The sequence below is a fragment of the Monodelphis domestica genome, chromosome 1 (genome assembly GCF_027887165.1).
Source record: "Monodelphis domestica isolate mMonDom1 chromosome 1, mMonDom1.pri, whole genome shotgun sequence".
In the NCBI taxonomy this organism is placed as follows: Eukaryota; Metazoa; Chordata; class Mammalia; order Didelphimorphia; family Didelphidae; genus Monodelphis; species Monodelphis domestica.
This window is the reverse complement of record NC_077227.1, coordinates 350,651,250-350,669,265: the sequence shown is the minus strand read 5'-3', so window position 1 is coordinate 350,669,265 and position 18,016 is coordinate 350,651,250. Positions and strand designations below refer to the sequence as shown.

Here is an 18,016-nt window from a genome sequence, read left to right as displayed (position 1 = left end):
GAGGAAAAAGTGGTAGCTTGTAACACATGTGACTTTCAGGGCTGCTTGTTCTTTTACCCCCATTTTTATTTTGTTATATTACCCTACTCAGGCTTTGACATTTATTTTTAAAAAAGGAAAATGTTAGGGGCAGTTGGATGGCTCGGTGGATTGAGAGCCAGACCCAGAGACAGAAGGTCCTGGTTTAAAATCTGGCCTCAGACACTTCCTAGCTGTATGACCCTGGGCAAGTCACTTAACCTGCATTACCTAGCCCTTACTGCTCTTCTGCCTTGGAACCAATACATAATATAAATTGTAAGATGGAAAGTAGGGGTTAAAAAAAAAAGGAAAATAGTTTTTAGCAATTTGACCACTCAAAACTACAAACTCCAGAAATTTGAGTTTTATGGTGTTTTCTTTGGCTTCACTCCTAAAAGTGATTTCCTAGACTACTTCCTGTCTTCAGAAGGGGGAAAGAAGAGAATTTTGAGCTTTGTTAAAAGTTTTTATATATAATGAGGGAAATAATATTTTTTAAGACCACACTTAAGAACAAAAGGGAGGGATTTCTGACAAGGGTTTAGTTTAGTGATCTCGTGCATATATGCAAAGGACCCACCTACTGCTAGCTGTAGATGAGTTTCAAAAGCCCTAGGTGAGCTCTTTAATCACTGTAATCTTGAACAAGGCACTTTGTTGCTCTGTGTCATTCAGTCTGGTTAAAATGTGACCTTTCTTGCCTTTTGTAGAAGTTCACCATCTTAAGCACCATTTTGGGCACCTTCATGCCAGAAGATCCATTTTGCCCTCTTGTCATCCTTGCCTTCATTATTATTCTTCCTTGTTTGTCCTCTGTAACTGGAAGAGGACAGAAATTCCTGCCCTCTCTTAGGCAACCAAAACAAACCAAAACACTTAATTCCTCCATCATTCACATTTAAATGTCAGGATAAGCTTCTATGGCACATTTTCTTCATGAAATGGCCTAGTATATCAAACTGTCATCTTGACCCAGTTTTCTCAATGCCAGCTTAGAGCTAAGTGTGTGTATATGTATATGTGTGTGTATGTATATATTGTTTTAGTTTCCTTTTTCCACAATAATTCTGTTAACTATATATGTAATATGATACTTAAAAGCTGTACATTCTTAAGTGTTCAGACTAATCCTAAACCCAAGTAGAAACAGATTAAAATCAGAAATTAGAATGAAAGAAAAACACTCCTAGACAATACATAAGCAAAGAGGAAAATGATTGGGGGTTAATTCCAAAATATATTTTATTTTAACAAAAACTTTTCTTGGATTTCAGTAAACATCATTTGATGGTTTTTTTCCTATCAGAACTGTCCTTGTCATTAAACATTTTCTTTTCAGATCAAAGCTGAAGATGGAAGATATAAAAGAAGTCAATAAGGCACTAAAGGTACTGGATTATAAGTAAGCTAGAAAGATTCTGGTTTTTCTCCAAAACTCCCAATATACCTGACATACATCCTGAACCTATTTCCCAGTGAAAGTGATTAGGAGAAAGGCTTCATGGAACACATATTTAAGCTAGACTTGGAAAGGATTAGAGAGAAGGGCACACAGAAGGGAAAATTGAAGAATGACTTGGCTAGACTAGCATGAGGTATGTGACAGGAAGAAAGTGAGAAACCTTTAGGTAGGTGGGAGTCAAAGTATGGAGTTTTAATGCTGGGCCTTGGAGTTTGAACTTTATCCAGTAAATGATGAGAAATGTTGGACAGGCTTTGAGCAGGAGAGTAATATGTACAATTAACAAAAGTAATATGTACATTAATAAGATGACAACAAAGGGCAGGATGTTTCGGAAAGAGGATAAACTGGAGGCAAAAAGATTGACTGTCTTTGTCCAGCAAAAAGTGATGAAATCCTGAAGGAGTGTTTTGGTAATGGAAATGAAGAGATAATTCAGACATGATGGCAAATCTTGGTGACCTATAGCTATAAAAATACTAGTAATATACATGTGTAATGCCACATACACTGGCTTATTTTACAGAAAAATAGTCATCAGATAACTAGGTCATCTAAGCCAACTTCCTCATTGTATAGAATGATGAAACCAAAGCCCAGCATGTTACAAGCAACAAACAAGACCAGAAAAGTGCAACCCAAGTCTTCTACCTCTAAACCAGGTGCTCATTACACTCCACCATTTACATTTAAGAAAAATTACCTAAAAACATTCATAATTCTAAAATTTTCAGTTGTTCCAGGGGTTGGCTTCAGTTTAATGTCCCTGCTATAAAGAGTGCCACTTGGCAACACTGGCCCCTCAGACTTGTCTTCATTTGGTTTCATTCTGGCAAAGAAAAATCAGATTTGAAGGGCTCCTTTCTCTTTAGGGTCACACCTGGCTAAAAGATGATGAAGCAACGTACTGCAAACAGTGTGAGAAAGAGTTCTCCATCTCCCGGAGGAAGGTAAGGGCCTATCATTCTGAGGCTCAGGCCTTGACTAGTTTTCTCAATTTTCCAAATTCAGAGAAATAAAATTTACATTCTCCCTTAAACCTGGTCTAAAAAGTGTGTCAAAAGTATAAAGTATTTTTTTGCTACCTGACTTGTTAGCATTTACCCATTTCATTCCCTTGGCCTGAGCATTGAGAAAATATTCTCATATCCAAGCAGCTCAGCACCTCCTTTGCAGGGGCCTCTACTCTGTTTGCAGGTAAATTACTTGCAATAATCTTGAAGTAACATTGTTAGAACGAAATCCAAGCTCTACCCAGACAAAAGTCATCAGTTAAGTGGAGGCTGTAAGGCTGACTGTAGGCAAAATTAAGCTGGGAGAGATCCTTTTATAAGGTGGCCTGGCAGAAAAAGACTGGCTAAAGGCTACTATTGGTTCCACTGAGTGACACCACCAAGTGGAGGACAGCACAATCTCTCCTAAGGCTCTTTCCACTCCTATTCTTTAATGTTCCATAGCATACCCTGGGCAGCTTATTATAAAAGTGGCACTTACTGGTACAACCCCACTGTGTCCTGTTATCTCCCCAAGGCAAAATTATTGAGTCCTGCTTTCATAGTCTGAAAGTATATTTTGAAAGTGTAAACCAGAACATGACTAACTCCACCTGCTTTATCATTGCTATTTTTTTGACCATGCTCTAGCATCACTGTCGGAACTGTGGACACATCTTTTGTAACACGTGTTCAAGCAATGAGCTTGCACTGCCATCTTACCCGAGGCCTGTACGCGTGTGTGATGCCTGCCACACCCTTCTGCTTCAGAGATGCTCCTCCAATTCTTCCTAGGGGTCACGAATGTGAATTGCAATTTCTGATCATTTTAAAGAAATGTGCCTGACACTTTCTGGGAAAAGAACAAAGGCCTTAGGACAGTAGCTAGGTCTTCTTTGGGAGTACTGTTGACACAATCTGCATTTTGCAAATTTTCAGAGGGGTTTGAGTGAGAAATGGGTTAACAGTACACTTCATATACTTTTTAATGTATGTTGTTCTTTAATGTGCTGAATATTAAAGGCGTGCTTTTTTATGGTCTAGAACTCCCTACTTCTCCCTTGCTCTCAAATTCGGATCTTCAGAATGGTTGTTTTTCCTGCACAATGAATCTCTCTAAGATTTTGCTACTGAAATTTTTCATTTGTAAAATAATCAACATTATTTGGGACTCTATGTACAGATTTTTTTTTTCAACTTTGAAAGCTTTTCCAATTCCTGTTTTTCCTGCCCTTGAGTTAAACAAATACCAAGGTTTGTTTCCCATGCCTATAGGATACATACAATAAAAGCTTTTGTTCAAGTGTGTGCATGTAGTCTTTGTAGAGGAAAAAAACAGGCCTCAAGAGTGGAAGTGATTCATTCAAGCAAGGGCCACTGAGTAAAAAAATCCAGACTCCTGATTCCCAGGCCACGTAGCCATTTTTCTTCTCCAGGGTAACCGGACTTCCATCCTGTATATTTAGAATGACCTATAAACCACATCTGTAAAACACTTTTGGTCCACCTGATTTAATGCTTTCCTTCCCTATTCAATTCTAAGATGGGATGAAACAGTAACACTTGGGTTATTAAATAGTTGATTATATTCAAGGGATGGTTTTATTTAAATCTATTTGCATCCCTAGCAACTAGCACAATAATTGGCACATAATAGGTACCAACAAATAAATGCTTGTGGATTGTCTGAAACTAAGCAACTAACAAGTTTTTCAGGAATTAGCCAGCATATCTGAAAAGGATTTGAGAGCAGCTGCTACTTCCTGACCTCTAAAATAATTGTTGCACAATACTACCAGGAACCTTATAAGCTACAACTAGTACTACTAAACCTTAAATGCTATTGCCTTTTCACAGAAGGGACAAAAGCCTAATCCACAGAAACAGTACCTAGTGCCCATCTTATTAATCCAACCTCTTAAAAGCTATGTGATGGTGGTAAATCTCAAAAAATTATTTTAGAAGTTCCAGAATAGTTTTGACTTGACAAAAGGCCAATCGATCTGAACAGGAACAAAGTACTGATTTCCCCAGCACAGCATTATTCCTCCCCTTTCCCCTTTGGAATCAAGGATCAGATTTACAGAGACTCAGTCATTCAGGGTGAACAAGGCTATATATAGGAAGTGCATTTTATAAGATCCGGATTAACCAAAAGTGAAAATCAAAGGAATGACTTGCCTCGAGTAGAGCAAAAACCTATCTCTGCTGCTGCTGCACCAACTCATTCCTCAGCCATTGGCCATCACCAATAATCCATCACATCTAGTTCCTTTTTTTCATCTTTTCCATCTGACACTGCTTCATTCTGCACAAATATTGGTCCTTTTCCACACTTGCCTAGGCTTCTAATTTCCTGCTTCAATCCCATGCTCAAGCTTTGATCTCAAACAGCATCCAAAGCTTCAACTATCAGCATATTCAGTGTTGATAGTCCGATTCCTAAAATATACATCTCTACCAAGTTACTGACCTGACCTCTAATTGTCTGAAACCCAATTCACCCTTTTTCAAACCTTTTCCAGCCTCCATTGTATACTGAGAAACCAGTGCAATTTTTAGCTTATCTAAATTATCCCTGAAGTAAATTCTGCAAAGATGATCTCCTTTGGAACATTCAGCTGGGTTTGAGATTAAGACGAAGTGTCAGTTAGGGTGGGGTGGAGATGCCTGGTCTGGCTCTGTCACTAGAAAGTCCCATACCAAATATAAAGGGAATAGGAACATCTAGTTGGAAAAACTGTAACAAGTGCCAAGTAATATTTAACACACCAAGTAGATGCAAAATGCCATGTGAAACTATTACAGCTGAGATTTGAACTGACTCATGACTAGTCATAGAAGATCTTACAAAGTAAAGGAGGTGGGAATTACAAGAGGCAATAGCTATTCCCCTTAAGTCTTGAATTGATTTTGGGGGATTAACTAGGGAAGATTAAATTCATTTCAACTTTCATTAGCACTTAATATACCTTATGCAAAGGGTTAAGTGGAGAGCACAAAAGAACAGAGTTCAAATATGTGCTTTGACACTAGCCATGACCCTGGTCACTTAACACTTTACCTGTTTCTTCATCTGTAAAATGAGCCAGAGAAGGAAATGGCAAACCACTCCAGTATCTTAGTAACCAAGTTAAGAAATGAAAAGATTGATTATATTATAGGCATTATTTGAATGAAGCATATACTGAAAAAAGACTGTCCCCAAGATTGTGTTCTAGGGAAGGATACAGCATAGATAAGCAAACACAAAACGTGCATCTGTCTAAAAGTAATCTCAAAAGGTCATGCCAGGGCAGCTAGACAGCAGTCGATATGGGTTCAAATTTGGTTTTTGATCTGTTCTAGTTTTGTGATTCTAGGCAAGTCATTTAACCTCGTTTTTCCAATTCTTGCCTCTCAGAATTGTTAGGGTTTCTAAAAAGAATGTCAAGAAAGGGGGTGAGAGGATGGGAAACAGACCAATCAGGTGGCTTTATAGAATGTTAGGGTAATCTATCAGGAGCTGAAGCAGCCAGATTTACCTGTGGGAAGAAGGGTTCTAAAATGGCTTTATTTACACTTTTATCCTGGAGGTGCTAGAGCACCAAAGATGATTCCTGGTTAACTTTATCAGATGTTTTTGGTTCAAGGTTTTTTTGTTGAGGATGTCTTTAGATTTTGAAATGAATAAAACAATGCATCAATGAGTCTAAAACCCAGAGAGATTATCATACAGAACCAGGTAGAAGGGGAAGCAGAGAGGGCTAGTTTTTTAAGTCACCACTGCAGTGTTTAAAATCTAGGTGATTATAAAGCAATGATAAATCTTGAGCTATATGGAGGTATTAAAAATGCACTCCACCCTAATTAAATTCAACCTGAATTGTGTTTAGTTCTAGGAAACCCCATTTTAGAAAAACCATGGCTATATTGGTATCCCAAAGGATAAGCCCAAAGGCCTCGAGTTTATGCTTTATAGGAACTAAAAGGATGGATATACCTAGAAAGAACTGGAGAGGGAAAGTTATATACTACAAATAGTATTCAGGTACTTCTTTATATGTGGAGGTAATGAAATTTCTTGACCCCAATGAGTAGAAGTTGCAAAAGGAAAAATATTTTGAATTAGGAAATAACTGCTAGTTTATTTCTACCTGTCCAAAAGTAGAATAGGCTATACTGGATGTTATCTGGGTACCCTTTTCTTCAAGATAAGGCTAAATCACCAGCTTAGTGTTTTAAAAGCATTCTCGTTTGAATGTTGGTTTAACTTTTGGCTTCTGAGGACTTCCAACTGGAATTTTTTAGCTCAAATGGGGGGGGGGGGATCTTGGGTGGCACCTGGGCTATGCTGCTTATGAAGTCAAGAAATTCTACAAAGCGGTGCTGAGAAATTTCCAGAAGTGAAGGATGAAAAGGTTTGAAACAAGATGCCATTTCTGTACCAGCCTGTGTCTCAGCAAAGGAAACAGAAGAAATCATCTGGTAAGAACCAGGAGGCAGTATCACATCCAGAAGTAGTGGTCACATGTCAAAAAGCTAGGTCTAAAGGAGGACTGAGAGAAAAAAACATTGGATTTAGCAGCTAAAAATTTGCAACCTTTAAAGAGAGCAGTTGTAAAGAATGAACCGTGGCAGATATTAAAAAGTTTCAAGACAGGTCTTATTTATCAAGGCCAATGTACAAAAGGCCACCCAACACTGGAGAAAGAAACTATAGCACCCTTTAAATGGCTCCCAAATTGATCTTTACTGATTATTTGGGAGTCCTAATAGCTGTGGCTTCTACAGGCTAATTCCCTAATTCAGGGATTTAATTTCCTCCCCTCAAGATTTCATTGTAAAGTCCCATCCTCTGGGTCATTTCTGGCAATAGGCTGGTGATATTTAAAGGGTGACCAAGTTTTTATGAAACCATAAAGGAAAGGGTTGAAGAAGGTAGGCAGGCTCAGTAAATAGTCTGGTCTAGAGATGGGCAGTCTTGATTCGAATCTGGCCTGAAGACATTTCTTAGCTTTGTTAATTTGGACAAGTTAACACCCCAATTGCCTAACTTTTACTATTACTCTGCCTTGAAACCAATATTTGTTTCTACGGTTAACAAAAACACAAGCAGGCAGCATGCTATGTACATTGAATATCTCACTTTTAGACCAGAAGTAAAATATAAACTTAAAACACAAAAAGAAATATCAGTATTTCACACAAAAAAATTGCTCCCTCCTTCACATCCATCTTTTCTATGGTTCAATGTTGACTTTGCTCTTCTAACACTGCTATCTGAGAGAAAGAGTATTATTAAGGCAAATAGTTAAGGCACTCTTTTTTCCCCATCCCACCAAGTTCTTTATAGTCATTAGGAGCTACGCTATTTTGTCCCAGAGTATATATACTATCTGAAATTAACAGTCCAAGTAATTGGTGATTATAATCCATGTTCAAATTAAGTTGAATCAGGTAGTAAAAGATAAAAGCAAACATTTTCAACTTCAGAGTCAACAATGCTAACAGAACTATTGTAGGTCTGGCTTCCAGGGAATTGCCTATCCCTACCACCATTTGAGAATATCTTGGCACAAGCAATTCGTTAGTTCTCCTAGGCAATTACACTTTCCACAGTATAATCTGTTAAAACACTAGTGTACTATCACAAACATTTGGGTTAATAAGCCATTCACTTCCAACACTACATAAATTTATATCCCAAGTACTTCTGTAAAAATCATTTTCCAATTCTTTGTTCTAATCACATCTTAAAACCCTATTAATGAAAATTATCTGCCATAAAATGGACTAATCATAGAAAACTTAAGCCTGCATTATTATATACAAATTCAAAGCAGTATAAGCATACACATACCACTTTTTAATCACCATTTTACCCTGTACAGAAACAGCCCTATTAACCAGTCACAATCCTGGACTTCAAAATTTCTATACAGCTCTACAAGGAAGACCTCCCAAGATGATCTTTACTTGATTCCTTTGGCACATATTTTCACTCTATAGACACCAGTAAGCACAAGATATGCTGATGACCCAACAGCCATTTGGAGTGCTCAAGTCTCCTACAGCAAATGCAGTTCCAAACATTACTGGATAGCTTTCAGGTTTCTGAAGGTGAGCTTCTGTGCTTTTCTCTTGACCAAAACTGGCAATAGGGAATTCCAACCACTTTAACAGGGAATGGTGAGAAAATTTAGCACTAACATTGGATAGTGGCTATAAGATAATGTGCCAAATAACGACACTTCCAAGTAAGGACAATATGTATTCCAGTTTTTGAAAGGAAGATTTATTTAACAAGTTTCACTTAGCGCAATACACCTAAAAGGAAATCACAATACAATGAAAGATTTAAATCAAGGCCTCAGAATTTAATACAAACACCAAGACCAAAATCCTAAAGTATCCGTATTGCGTCTCAAAATTGTCCCCATTAACTTAAAAAAAAAAAAGCTTAAACGTACGTGCCTTACAGGATAGTAAACGAAATAAACTAGAACAAACATGCCAAATGTTTCACTTTTGAATCGCAGACACAGCTCCTATATTTTGTTTTACAAAAAAGCATGTCTCCCAACATGCATCTCAAACAGTGTTCCATGTAATGTGGTATAAGAGCAACATTTAACATAATTGAAACTGCTTTAACCTAAATACGCTTACTGCTTAAGTACACTCCTACAACATAACTACCTTGAGAAAAGCTGAAATTGTTTAACAGTTATAGTCTTTACTCAACTTGGTTATTACATCCTAGATGAATGTTTTTCCATGTTCAAAAATACTGAACCTGAAGTTTTTAAAACAATCCTGATTTCACTTACAGTAAGCATAAATCACAAGCTTGTATTGCAAAACTGTTAAACTTCGTTTTTGTTTGTTTTTTTCTTTAAAAAAAAAAGTTGACCAAGAGTCAGTGATCAGGATTTACATTCCCCATCCACCACTCATACTGGACATGCCAGACATCCCTCCCATTCCGTTCACTCCCATAGATGCACGGCTCCCGCTACTGTAGTAGCTGCTGTTCATCGCTCCTTGGCTCCCTGCAAAGAAATACAGTTGAAATAGTTAAAAGCCATTTCAAAAGTACCAGCCAAGTTAAATAGTATCAAAAAAATAAATTTGTTTGTAGTAGTACACAATGGCTGCTGTTTTTAAGTGGAGGGAGAAACATGTTTGGGATAGGGGGACCCTTACTCCAAACAGTCCTCCGTTAACCCCTTCACTGCTGTACCAACTTGCCATACTCCAGGTGCTACCATTTTAATGGATCTTTAAGGAAACTTAAAGTTTAAAGGAAAACTAGTGTTTTTCAAAAATTGCAAAATTACTCCACAATGATTTTAAAACTAAGCAAGCATTTAAAAAAAATTAACATAAAACATTCACAATGTTATTGAATGGCAGATGAATGAATAGGGAGCACAGGGGGAAGTCTCTTGCTTTTCCTATTCATGATGGGCAGAAAGTGAGACTACAAAGTTGGACTAAAGGCAAAACTCACTGTGCCCAAAATGGCAGCCTCCATGGTGTTATAAGTCAGAGCCATTGACTGCTATAGAAAGTATTACAACAGATAAAAAAAAAAATTTGCTATTGGAAATTTAAATTAGATTTTTCGAGAAAATATTTACCTATGCAATGTTTGATTGAAAATCACTGGAGTTTTCCTGTAAAACTTGGTCTGCAAAAGGATTTTGTAGGGTAAGACTATAATACCAAAATCACCATTCTTTAGACCAATTGAAAATAAACCAAAACCAATCCTAATTTTATTGTCTAGAAAACACAATCCAGATCCCAACCACCATTCTGCCATTTAATTAACCCAATCTAAAATACTTAAGTTACTAATAAAAAAAGCTTAAAAACATAAACACAAAAGGCACAATTTTTTACTCTTAATGGAGGCAGATAAGTTTTCTGGCTCGACAGCAACAGTTATGATTATTTACTAAGGTGCCATTTATAAAACACTTCCCCCAATGCTCATTTCTCAAAGTTTAATAAGGCAATTAATAATGCTCAACATATCACCTCCCTCCCCTAAAAACAAACAAAAACAAAAAAACCCTCTACTGTTATGAGCCCAATTCCACAAAGGAAACTGTATTTTATTCCCCCAGCTACATGAACTTGCCTTCCTAAAAAAATATTTAAATCACAATTAAAGAGATGCTTACCATATCCACTCATGCTGCTTTGACCACCGTATCCTCCTCCATAACCCCCGCTCAGCTGCTGGCTAGCTGGACCACCGTAACTGGACTGGTTTGCTGTTAAGTTAAGAAAACATTAGGTTCTTGTTCCCAAGGCCATGTGGTACCTGGTGGTACCTGGCTTGCACTTCTAAATCTACATGGTTTTCCAGAGTTGACTTCTTGTCCTATAACCAACCCTCTTCTAGGTAGCTTTCCAAGTTACTTTTTAACAGCATTTCATTCCTCCATTATTGTACCGTGTAAAGCTAATAGTATATAACTATTAGCAAGACTAGATCCACAGGATTCAATAGAGGTATAAAGCTGCTTAAACTATTCTTTTTACACTGAACTTAATATGGATGCAATAATGAAAAGACATCCTTCAAAGTGTAACTGGACACCATACATCCCATATTCATTTAACAAGTTACTTTAAAATGACTTTTTGCTAAGTCCTTTTTAATGACCTTACTATATAGTCAAACTAACTCTCTTAAGAATTTAGTTCCCTCCCCCAAAACATAAAAGCCAATCTGCAAACCTAGTCACTAATCTAACAAGTTCTACTACTTAACTATTAAACTTTTCTACACTTAACCAATACAAATTTCTTAAACTCATCTGAATGGAAGGAATCTAGGATCTGACTTAGGTAACACTAAACTCAGTTAAACATAATCAAATTATACCTTAACTCGACTTAGATATAAAAATGTTTTGTTTTTTAAAAAAACTAGCGATATTTACACAAGCCCATGCCTCCCATCATTTGGCTACCATAAGCACCACCGCTTGCTCCTGCTGTAGAATTCAAGAAGAGTTCTACATATCTGTGTTCTGAAATGAGAGAAAAGGCATACAAGGTTAGCTTAAAAAAAAGACACTAAAGTGATATTTACACAAACCCATGCCTCCTAGCATTTGGCTACCGTAAGCACCACCGCTTGCTCCTGCTGTAGAATTCAAGAAGAGTTCTACATATCTGTGCTCTGAAATGAGAAAAAGGTTTGAAAGATTTGTTACTTATTGTGAAATTTTTAATCTAAAAGTTAATATGCTAAATATTAAGCACTACACTACATTTTAACATCTATCCTTCTATACTTCAATTAATTTAAGCTATCATCCAAATACTATATGAAACTAGCCCATATGCACCAAGCCAACCACTTGAATCAAATGCTCTTCACTAATATTCACAATCATTGTTATGCATACTATGGTAAATGTCCTAGATACAAAGTCCAACATAGACTTACGCATATTTGCTTTGTCTTTTGACATAGCTGCCACAGCATCTTCATGAGTAGCAAATTCAACATCTGCTTCTCCAGTCACTCTGCCATCAGGTCCAATTTCAATGTGTACTCGAACAGGGTTGAGTGGTGAGAAAAACTGGGCATAAAAAGAATCAGGTTATGCTCTTAAAAAACTAGCTTCTAGAAAATCCATCTGTTCTTTTAAGATCAAAAATGCATATACATATATACATGTTAGATCCAACAAATTAATGAGAAACTTACATTGTAAATATCATTTTCAGTAGCTCTGTAAGGTAATCCTCTCATGTGCACACAATGGCCTGTTGTACTCTGGAAAGTAGACCCACCATCTCCATATCTATGATCAGACATTCCTGAAAAACAGTAATTGAGGTCTAGATTTAAAAAAGTGTAGGTATCCTCCAGCTTAGATGTATAATTCTTACCTTACCTCTTCCAAATCTATCAGACCCAAAGCCATATCCATCATTATATCCATTGTAGTCATCATAGCCTCCATACCCTGAAATGATTAATGGAGAAGTCATTACTTAACAAGAAGCCTTCCCCCCCCCCCCCCCCCGCCCCATTGCACCTCATTTCTTATGTACACCTACCTCCACCATAGGCACCACGTCTCATTCTTTCAAACCCAGCTCCTCTACCAATGCTGTTATAGCCTCTGCCAGCACCAGGCCTGTCATAAGGACCTGGCCGCTGCATAGCCATTAGCTTTCGAGGAGGATCATAATGAGTTCGAACTTCTGCCCGGCTGCTCTTGAAGATTTCAATGTACCTAAAACATTGTTCATATAGAAAATCTAGTGAGTCCTTCATTTCACATACAGGTATAATTACACAAGACAATATTCTAGTCATAGCCATGAAACTGACAAAATACTTTAAAAGCCAGATTTCTTTATATTTGCATAGGCAATGACCAGATTTTACTCTTGACTATAAAAAATGTCATTTTTCAGGGGGAAAGTTAAAACTCCTCCTTTTTTTATTATTTTAAAACTTTACTACAGCCCAACCTTAAGGGTGGGAGAGGAGTGTTACTTAAAAGTAAAATGTTTTAGGAGGGAATGAATTCCACTCAACTTAACATTTCAACATTTGAATTAACTGGCAATATGCAACAAGTGAGCTGAAAAGCCGGTCTTCACCAACATTCTAGCTCAATGCTACAATTACTTTGCCTGTAACAAATACCCCACATATCCTATGCTTCTTAGTAAGAATCAGCATAGGTAAGCGCATGCTTCAATGAAAAATAGTCACAAGCAAAATTGAATAAAACCTTTTGTGACAATTTCTTGAAAGCTATGCTTAACGTTACAATGCAAGTTTATATACAGCAAGAAAGTTTGTGGCATTTCAACTTTATAAAACAAGTTCAGAAAGTTATCACATTTTCTTATGGTAATATTAATTTACTAGACATTGAGCTAAAGCCATTGTTTACACTAAATTTTTTTTAAAGCCATAGTCTCTCGACTCCATGGACTTATGGTTGCTTATAGAAATTAAGAACCTTTTAAAATGGCAAATGCATCTAAAATAACTGGGAGTAATTTAACCTTAAACATTTGTCTATACAAATATGGCATTCAAGTTTTAGCATGTAACTTTAGCATCTGACAGTAACTTAACAGTTTTAACACTTTAATTATTAACTAGGACTAGGAAATAGATACATTTCCTTTCAAGCAGAGAGAATATGGATTTAATTATCATTTACCATAAGAAAAGTGACGTATCCAACCAACCATCCATCCCCACCTGTGCCCTATTCTTTCCTTGTGTTTCTTTAGAGCCTTTTCAGCTATTTCCTGTGAAGCAAACTGCACGAAGGCCTCCCCCGTACTCCTCCCCTGGAAGTCCACCGGCAATGTTATCCCATTTGGCACGATTTCCAACCCTTCAACCCAAGGACAAATAACCCCAGTAGGGGGGCAATATTAACATCACAAGCCCAGAAATGATTCTTCTTATAGCTTTAAATACACCAGAATTGTAAATATTTTAGGCGAATGGTATGCTTTTACTTTAGTACTCATAAATATGCACTAACATGAAGTTCCATATAAATTTACTATTCTTAAAACACCCTGTGGCACAAAAACATAGGAGGCAAACAAATATACAGTTTCACTTGCTAAGGGAGGGTGTAGTAAGAAACTGACATCAACAATTTTATATTTTCAACATACTCTCAGTGCTGAGAATTACACAAGATAGAATGACAGTAAGCTAATCAAGTTTCACACACTAACAAGTTTTGCCAACATGTCTTCTTTCCTTTAGATTAAATATATTACAAATAGCTAAGTGGAACTTCAGTTTTCAAAAGACATTTTTGCATATTTAGGTACACATATAATGATGAAATAAAAACATTGCTAAGATCACAAAACTGATCAGACACATAACCTGACTTTTAAAATACAACTGATCTATGTAAGACAATCATGCAATTTTTATGTTCTAATTGTAAGATAACACTTAAAATGATTTCAAAGATGGAATTTCCAGTTCGTGGATACATTTCCAAGATTACAAAAATGCTTAAAACACTTTCCTAGGAGTAAGATATGAGATTACATTAAGTACAAATAGCATTTAAATTTTCATTCTATAAGATATTTGAACTTTAGTCAAAACTGACTAGGATCCAAATATTGTTATCAAATATGCTATTAAATTATTTGAAATTATTACTTTTATAAGCTGTTAAAACCATAATAAGCCCTCTCCATCTTTAACATTAAATTCCAGACCTAGAAACTAGTCAAATTTTCAAAAAACTTTAAAGAAAAACATTTCTATTACATACTTTTCATTGTGAACAATACTCATGCAAATCACATCAGAATTGTGTTAGACATTCAATTAGTTTAGGCCCAAAACATTACCTCATAGAGCATTTCCCTATCTTAAGTAAACTGGGAAATCATTTTTCAAAATCAGCAATTGATAAGAATTTAAAAACAGTACCTGAAAATTTTTCTTCTGCAATCTTACTTAAGACAGGCAACTTGCAATGCTAGTAGCCTACAATTACCAGGCTATAATCAGGATTTTCTTGGAAGAGGCTCCATAGTATTGCTCCAGAGAACATATAGGAGTTTACTTTGGTCCCATGACACCGGCAGTGTCATTTTATAATAATGGATAACAGCAGGAAGAGTGTTAGTTAAAATTAAAGTACATCAGTCTAGTCATGGTGATAAGTGCATCTTACCTTATAAACTTGAGGTACTATGCTGAACAGCAAATGTGTAGAAAGAAGTTAAGCTGTTGAGGACAATCCTCTAGCATCTAAATATCTACTTTAAACTACAACACCAAGTATAAAAAAAATTAAAAATTTAGTGATATTTAGAATCCAAGTTGTTTTCCAGCTTTAAGGTATTCTAATTTATGGGCTTAAATTATTTGAAGGTCCCTGAACTTCTAAACCAGAGAACAGCATTATTTTCAACCTGTCCAAAAAATTAGATCTAAATCACTCCAAATTACTTGAACTAGCCAGAATGCACTGTCCAAATGACAAGCACTACTACATACCTGAAAAAAACTGAACAATTTCTTCCTTGCTACAGCCAAATGGGAGTCCTCTAAGGCGCACAAAGCCATCATTGGCAGTGTCAGGACTATTTGGACCAGTATGCTTCAACACCCAATCCATTTCAACGTTGTTTGACTTGAATACTGTAAGAGGTGCTTAGAATTAGTCAATTTTGGAACGTTAGAATGAATAAAATTTCCTTATTTTAGATAAACTAGGAGCTGCCAAAAACTCACTTAGATGACCATTTCCATGCGGTCAATTACCTAAAATTCAGAAAGGGGGGGTAAAATCTACACACTTAACACTTTACTATGTCAACATAAATCAAACCTTCAACATATCTGTGTCCCATAGTTTCTCTGTCTTTTTTCAGTGCCAATTTGACTTCATCTTCTGATTCAAGTTCAACAAATGCTTCTCCACTTGGTCTGCCTTCCCGGGTATAGATGAAACGAATGCCTGATGCCCCATTTTGAATTTTGCATTCTGAAAAGAAATTAATTGTTAACTCATAGTTAAAGTAACTAAACCATCTGGATTATCATCCTTCAGTTGGGACTCCTTTTAACAATTTTAGTATTGCGATGCCCGTTTTCAGGGTATGGATCTGGCAAAGTTATAAGCAAATACATATTCAAGTACAATAGGGCAAGAGTGAACAATTATTGTCTAAAGTTAAAAGTCTTCATTTTATGAGGTTAAAGCTATCCTACAACTTTTTCATTAATCTTTACTTAAAAAAAAAAAACCTTCAGCCGCTAAGGCAGGACACAACCTAAGATTTGATTATACCTAGAAAAAACTGAATTTATTCCTCTTTAACAAGATAAAGATTCCAAGACCCAAGTGAAATGTGCAGGGCTGCATAACTTACCATCATTGTAATAACAGTAGGAGTATCAAGTAATTGACCCACCTTACAAAGAAACCGCTAAGCACCTTTTCATGTTTCCACAACAGCTTCATCATTTGGACAATAAGCCGACTATTAAAAACTTTACCTTCCGGGTTCTTCTCCACCATTTTACTAATACCAAGTAAAGAACCACTGATAATGTCTTAAGGAATAAAACCTGTTAAGTTTCTTCTGTTGCCAAATGTACTGGTCACAGCTTTGCTATTTAGATACCCATATCTCAACAACAAAATTAAAATGCTTTTATTTTAAGGTGTCTAGCTAGTGATGAACTTAAGATTTACTTTCCATCAAAAAAAAAAACGCACGGCCTTTGTCTGTCCTAAACAAAAATTCATACCAGCCTTTCCACGACATTTTTGCTATGTAGGAGACAGTCAATTGTTTATCAGGAAACACTCAAGCCTTGTCAAAACAATACAGATGCATTTCCAAGCAGCCCTACTTTGGCAAAATGATTAAGAACCATAAGGATTCGGGGGAAAAAAGCTTTCGCTTCGGCTAACCCAACCCCTCCACTCCACTTCCCCTGAGCTAGCTGCGGTCGTTTCGCAATTTCCATTGTGTAATGACGCAAAGCGAAACCAACTTCCACCCCCTCCCCCCCAAGGCAGCAGCGCGAGACTTGCAAGCAAGCGGCCGCTCCCCCGCCAGGGGGCCGCCAGGAGCGCGCGGCGGCCTAGGACCACGCGGCCCCCCCTCCCCCGCCCGTCGACCTGCTGCCGACGCGAGCACGAGGCCTACGCGGACGCGAGGCCGGCGCGCGCCACCGCCGCCGCCCAGAGGCGCGCTCCCACTTCCCCCCCTACCTCACACCCCGCCCCACCCCCGCCCGCTTACCCGAGAAGAAGCGTTGGACTTCATCGGCCGAGCAGGACCAGGGCAAGCCCCGGACCTTCACCACGAAGCCTTCTCCGCCTTCGGTGCTCAGCATCATCTTGTTCAGTCAGTGGTGGCGGCTGCGAAGCGAGGGCCGGGGATGAGGAAAGAATCCCTCCCCCCGCCTCCCGGGTAGGCCCTCGCCCCGCCCCTCACCCCCCCCCGCCTGCGTTCCCAGCCGTTCGCGCCCCCGCGCCAAGCGGGGATCCACAACCGGTAACCCGTCCTTCGTCCCCACCACACCAACCAACCCCCCTCCCCCCACCGCGCCCCTAAAACCGGCCGCCCGCGCCTCCGGGACCACGCCGGCCGAGCCTCTCTCCGGCGGGCGGGTGGCCGAGGAAATGGCGGCGGCTGCTTCCGCTCCGCCTCCTCCTGCTCCGCACACAATGGAGTCGCCTCGGCCCGCAGGCCTCGGAGGCGCCGACGAGCTCCGGCCGACCCGAGCCGAGGCCCACAACGCGCCGCGTTCCCCCCAGAGTGCCGACGGGGACCAAGCCGAGAGGGGTCCAGGGAGAAGTGCCGTTCCCGCGGGCGATGGAGGTTGGATGAGAGCCGACCGGTGCTCACCTCGATACTTGACTTCGGCGTGGCTACGAAGAAATGACCGCTGAGCGCCTGCGCATCCTAGATAAACCCTTTTGAGCACGCTCTGCGCACGCGCAGAAGAGCTCCAGTCTCCGCCCCCTTGCGTCACACAACGCTTGTGCGC

General features: G+C 38.5%; 2 protein-coding genes across 10 annotated transcripts in view; one reads left to right on the top strand and one right to left on the bottom strand.

The window, feature by feature from the left end:
* RUFY1 (RUN and FYVE domain containing 1) overlaps positions 1-3,778 on the top strand; it is a 38,715-nt gene extending 34,937 nt beyond the window's left edge. For all 5 annotated transcript variants that reach the window (XM_001379047.4, XM_007473882.3, XM_007473883.3 and 2 more), the window contains exons 16-18: positions 1,361-1,409; positions 2,356-2,433; positions 3,127-3,778. In XM_001379047.4, the coding sequence (XP_001379084.1) occupies positions 1,361-1,409; positions 2,356-2,433; positions 3,127-3,270 (271 nt within the window). In that variant the 3' untranslated portion in view covers positions 3,271-3,778. The remainder of the gene's footprint in view (positions 1-1,360; positions 1,410-2,355; positions 2,434-3,126) is intronic.
* A 4,952-nt stretch (positions 3,779-8,730) lies between these two features.
* On the bottom strand, positions 8,731-17,384 carry LOC100024446 (heterogeneous nuclear ribonucleoprotein H). Of its 5 annotated transcripts, XM_001369348.5 has the most exons (13): positions 17,266-17,384; positions 15,840-15,995; positions 15,506-15,649; positions 13,718-13,856; positions 12,550-12,728; positions 12,384-12,455; positions 12,194-12,327; positions 11,930-12,065; positions 11,600-11,659; positions 11,418-11,507; positions 10,650-10,742; positions 10,101-10,150; positions 9,295-9,509 (listed from the first exon to the last, which is right to left on the bottom strand). In XM_001369348.5, the coding sequence occupies exons 1-12, from the start codon at positions 17,360-17,362 to the stop codon at positions 10,101-10,103; spliced, it is 1,350 nt and encodes a 449-aa protein (XP_001369385.1). In that variant the 5' UTR covers positions 17,363-17,384; the 3' UTR covers positions 9,295-9,509. The 5 variants fall into 5 exon arrangements, with proteins under 5 accessions (XP_007473947.1, XP_007473948.1, XP_056667455.1 ...); XM_007473885.3 differs by lacking the exon at positions 10,101-10,150 and having other exon boundaries at positions 8,731-9,509; XM_007473887.3 differs by lacking the exon at positions 11,418-11,507 and having other exon boundaries at positions 11,570-11,659.
* Between the last annotated feature and the right edge of the window lie 632 nt (positions 17,385-18,016).